General features: G+C 42.7%; 1 protein-coding gene across 6 annotated transcripts in view; it reads left to right on the forward strand.

Annotated features, from left to right (window-relative positions):
• KLHL12 (kelch like family member 12) overlaps positions 1 to 4308 on the forward strand; it is a 43903-nt gene extending 39595 nt beyond the window's left edge. For all 6 annotated transcript variants that reach the window (XM_068265499.1, XM_068265500.1, XM_068265501.1 and 3 more), the window contains 3 exons: positions 567 to 665; positions 743 to 929; positions 3639 to 4308. In XM_068265499.1, the coding sequence (XP_068121600.1) occupies positions 567 to 665; positions 743 to 929; positions 3639 to 3765 (413 nt within the window). In that variant the 3' untranslated portion in view covers positions 3766 to 4308. The remainder of the gene's footprint in view (positions 1 to 566; positions 666 to 742; positions 930 to 3638) is intronic.
• Positions 4309 to 5097: the final 789 nt, after the last annotated feature.

Raw genomic sequence — 5097 nt, forward strand, 5'->3', positions numbered from 1 at the left:
TAGCACTAGGCTAGCTACCTGTGTCCCCCAAGTCCCCCCGCACCTCTCTGATCCCCCGATCGCCGGCGCTTATATTTACCCAGCTGCGATCCCGCGAGAGCCGCAGCCTCCCCAATCAGCTTCAGTTGCTATGGTGATGACCGGACATGACATCAAGCCCAGTCCTGATCCTCCCCATAGAGAAGCCTGGAGGTGTTGGAGAGGCTGCGCTATTGCGGGATCAGGGGGGGTAATACGTATAACGGCGGCGATCGGAACGGAGGGACTTGGGGGACACAGGTAGCTAGCCTAGTGCTAGCTACAAGGTTTACCACAAGTTTTATTCAAAAAATTCCTCTTGGGGCTATGTAATCCTCTGCGGTGGCTACCCTGAGTGTGATTTTTACCATGGCTTTTTAATAGAGAATGTTTTGGTCTCTTTTAGCCCTTTATGCCTTCCAGATGGTTCTGGGTCACCATGAGCTGTGTCTGGGGATTCCTTCTGTAATAGATAAAGAACTGATTTCAAACTGGTTGTTAATTACCTATCTTTACTGATTGTTAATTGTCTATTTTTACTTTTTTAGGTGGTTATGATGGCTTAAATATTTTGAGCTCTGTAGAACGATATGATCCACATACCGGCCATTGGAGTCATGTGACTCCTATGGCAACAAAACGCTCAGGTGATTAGAGCTGATGTGTTTGTCCATGTTGCTGTCCTTTAGTTTTGTGTTTGCTCACAGATGTCTTGTGTCCCCAGGTGCTGGTGTGGCCCTGCTAAATGATCACATATATGTAGTGGGTGGTTTTGATGGCACTTCTCACCTATCTTCAGTTGAAGCCTATAATATCCGTACAGACTCCTGGACTACAATGACAAGTATGACTACGCCACGCTGCTATGTTGGTGCCACAGTTCTACGTGGGAGACTGTATGCCATTGCGGGGTGTGTATTGCTAGCTCACTCAGCCCACAATCTAGGTTTTAAATTGTTCTTGTTCCTATGGATAGTTTTAGGGAGTAGGGAAGTACCTTAACATGCTAGTTGATCATTTGTACAATCAATTAATCATTTAAAGTGAGCCCAAGAGCTCAGTTTCTGTAAGGAAAACTTTTACAGACTTTCTGAAAATAGTCGGGTGATCAGCTGAGCAGCCATCGAGACACAGAGACCAGATGCTGGACCCTTACCTTAGAAAGCAGACATTGGTACGTTACAGATATCTGCGAACTGGCTGCTGCTATTAAATCCCATCATTCGGAGTTTATTTTTTTAACTAGCTTTGTGACCTCACTATCCTACCAGATAGTCCATGCTGCATAATAATGCCAAAACTATGTCCGAGAGCAAAACACTCCCTCTCACATGTCACTATAGGAGACCCGTAGCTGTAACAATGTAGCAGCACACCTCCAGAGGCTGTCAGGACTAACCTGTTATCACTGGTACCTTAGTGGAACTGTGAATAAAAGGGTGGGGGGAGTTGATGGTTGTCCTCGTTCTAGTTGGCAGGAAGGGCGCTGAGTGAGAGGGGGTGGGTAGCAGGGTTGTAAAACATTTATTTCTGGAGTCAGGCTTTACAAATAACAAGCATATACTGTAACAAGCATGAAGTCAGACCTTGATCTATTTTGGTACAAGTGGCAGATTACATCAAAGCCTACTTCAACTACAGATTTCTTCCAATTACTGTATAGGCACTTTGCAGCAGAACTTGTTTTTTGCCATTAAAAAAAGCTCTCTAATTTGCAGATATCAAATAAATTATTTGTAAAGTCGCACAATGATAAATGTACAACATACTTTGTGGATGGTAACACATTTGTATGCCTTTCAATAGATCCAAAAAGAAGACTTCTCAGTACAATGGTCACAGCCCAATGACTGCAGCTAGCAGTACACATACGTGTGTCTGTGACAGGTGTGATTGCCTCCCTTGCCCATATTATGTGGATCTCAAGTACTGTATAAACTTGAGTATAAACCAAGATTTTTTTTTCTCTCTTAAAGTGCCTTCAATTAAACTCTATCCTAGAGCCCTCCCTCCCCTATTTCAGAGTATTGGCAGTGAAGGTTCTTGAACACTCCTACCTGATCAATAAGTCAACACTCCCAGGTCTCCTATGCTACCCATCCTCCAGTGCCGCAGCCTGCTCTCTACTTTCTGGTTACCAACCACAAGACCAACAGGGAAGCTATCTGGGGAGGGAAGGGAGGCACTAGACCACCAGAGAGGCAATATGGTGATGTAATAAGTAGTGGCTTGGGTTTTTACCCTAGGTTTATACTTGACTCAGACCATTTTTTCTGGTATCTTAATGAAAAGGAAGTACCTTTTATGTATATTCAGATCGGTTTATCTAAAGTGTATAGACAGTATTTAATTTCCTCATATTGAATCACCTTACTAAGTCTGCTGTGATCAATGTTCATGATCATTCCTGGTGAACATTTAGCACTGTGATCACAGGTGTCTCCTAGTGTTGGTGGCAAACCATCTTGCCATCTGCCAGGCTGCAGTAAGGCCCCGTTCACACCGCGTGATTCCCGCTAACAGCAAAGCACCACCGTTTGTAAAAAACGCTAGTCCTATTCTAGTCTATGGCAGTGTTCTCGTGGGCGTTTTGCGATTATCGCTAATCGCAAATGCGTTACATGCAGTGGTTTGCCGGCGATTCTGAAGCGATCACATTTAGCATGTAAAGAACCGCTAATCGTGATTGCTCCCAAAATGCTAATTTGTCCAGTGGTTTTTCCACGTTTATTGCAGAAACATCATGCCCGCAAAACGCTAGCGGTAATTGCTAGCGTTTTGCAATTCCTAGTGTGAACGAGCCCTAAGACATCTCCTGCTGCAGTGCTTCCTCTGTCTCCCCTCTCGATAGAACAGAATGACCTGCTTAGCATCAAAGTCAAACAGCTGAGTCAAACAGCTGACCTATACACTAATTTGTGCTACATTGCCACCTGAAACAATCATGGTCGCTTTGTTTGACATTAATCTCAAGCATATATGTAACGATCTTAAAATGCCAGGTATTCACAAGCCATGTCCTGTAGAACAGATTTTCAGAGCCGTAGATTGTAATTTTCTTTAACAAAAAAAAGAGCTAAAATTTTGGCCCTTTGCTCATCAAATCCTATATATTGAGAGCTGCATGGATTTGGGCCTTGAAAGATTAAATATTGTATGAATTTTCAGCAGTAAGTAAAACAATGGACGTCTGTGCAATGTTTACTAGCTGGCGGCTCCTTCTGTCACTATAATCTGGTGCATGCACAGAGCGGAGGACAGGGTCTGCTCTATCCTTCTTTTCACCTTGGCAAATGCATGGGGAAAATTCCATTATTCTCCTCAGCCAGTTCTCACCCTCAAATCTGTACTTGTGCCAGCTTGTAAAGGGAATTAGGCCTGCTGCAAATACATCCAAGAAGGGGACTTTTTGGCAGCAGTGGTGTCATTAAAATAGACAAGCGGCTCTCTCGACTATGCACTGCAGATTTGATTTTTTTGGGGGGAGGGGGGGGGAGGGGGTGTCAGCCCAGGTTTGCATTGAGCTCTTTTTTTTTACATCATTTCAAGTATTGTAATGAATGACACAAATGGCAGTAGCACAAATTACAAATATACAAATCCTTTTTCTTATTTTCCAGCTACGATGGGAATTCTTTACTAAATAGTGTCGAGTGCTATGATCCTGTTATTGACAGCTGGGACGTAGTCACATCCATGGCCACCCAGAGGTGTGACGCTGGAGTCTGTGTGCTTCGAGAGAAGTGAGAACTGAAACTGTGACAAACCAAGAACTATGCTGCTGGTCCTCACATTCTGCAATACAATGTGAAACTGATTCTTCATTGGTGCAGTTCTAATAAGGATATGCCTTTTCCAGTGCTAGGCCTTACAGAAATTAGCACTTACAGTAAAGAATGACTGCACACCATGAAGGAGATGATGCCTTGCCATTGTGCCATAAAGACTTACAGTACGATTTCTGCAGCCACATGCAGCAAATACAGTTATGACTTAAGGTGCTTTCAGTAAGCTTGAGTGCCCAGAAAGATGGCGCTGTGGCACAGTCAGCACCAGTAGGGAAATGGCGGACTTGGACAACCTCTTTTAGTTGTACTTTGAAGAGCATAGACATTGCCATGGATAATGAAGCTGCCATGTCCTCAGCAGAGCTGTGAGCGGTTTTATGTTTGGAGAGCAATGCTGCATTGCACAAACATCTAGGATTTCCTAATGGGTTCATTTGATATGTTGGTTCTGAAATGACCAAATTGTTGAAATGTGTATTATTAATAAAAAGCTGACAAGCCACTTGTATACCATCTTATTTATAATCATGTACTTAAAAGAAAAAAAATAATGGGCCTTTTAGATCTGTTTTTAATGAGAGATGGAGTTTTTTTCCGCACAACTGACAGTTTTCCACGGTTGCTTTTCAATGATTGATGTCTGAGAGCTCACAATATGTCTACAGCCTTTCATTTTGATGGACAGCACACTCAAAATTGGTTCAAGGACTGCAATCATTTTCTATTGGCAAGGTCACATAAACTCATTCAATTTAAGTCGGAACATTTCAACCTGTACAATTTTTCTGCACAGTGGATTGTGTTGTCATTCATTTGACTAGCATTCTCTCCACTCCAGTGTAGCCGACCCTGAAATGGATCCTGCAATAGTACAGCATACAGCGAAATGTCAGTTCCTGCAGTAGTGTATCATTTTAGTCCAGGAATGAACATAGAATATGCTCTTTACACGTGTGTTCATTATAGCTGCAATAACAGGCTTTGTATGTGGCAAGTTGGCTCGCTTTGAAAGAAGGTGGGATTAGAAAGTGTATGGATTGCTCTGTCTGTTTGGGATTAAGTTCTGTTGATTCAAGGCCCCCCACCCACCAATAAAAAAAAGATTAAAAAAAACCAAGCCCAAATGGAATACGACACACACATTAGCACTTGTTGGCAGTCGGACTGCAGTACAACTCTGATAACTAGAGATCACAAAATACCTGTGTGTCTGAGAAAAACACATCTGAAAGGAAGGAAACGAATAAGTTTAATAGTTGAAGATCTTGTCTGTATAGGAGCAGAATATTTA

This window comes from Hyperolius riggenbachi, chromosome 2, assembly GCF_040937935.1.
Source record: "Hyperolius riggenbachi isolate aHypRig1 chromosome 2, aHypRig1.pri, whole genome shotgun sequence".
In the NCBI taxonomy this organism is placed as follows: Eukaryota; Metazoa; Chordata; class Amphibia; order Anura; family Hyperoliidae; genus Hyperolius; species Hyperolius riggenbachi.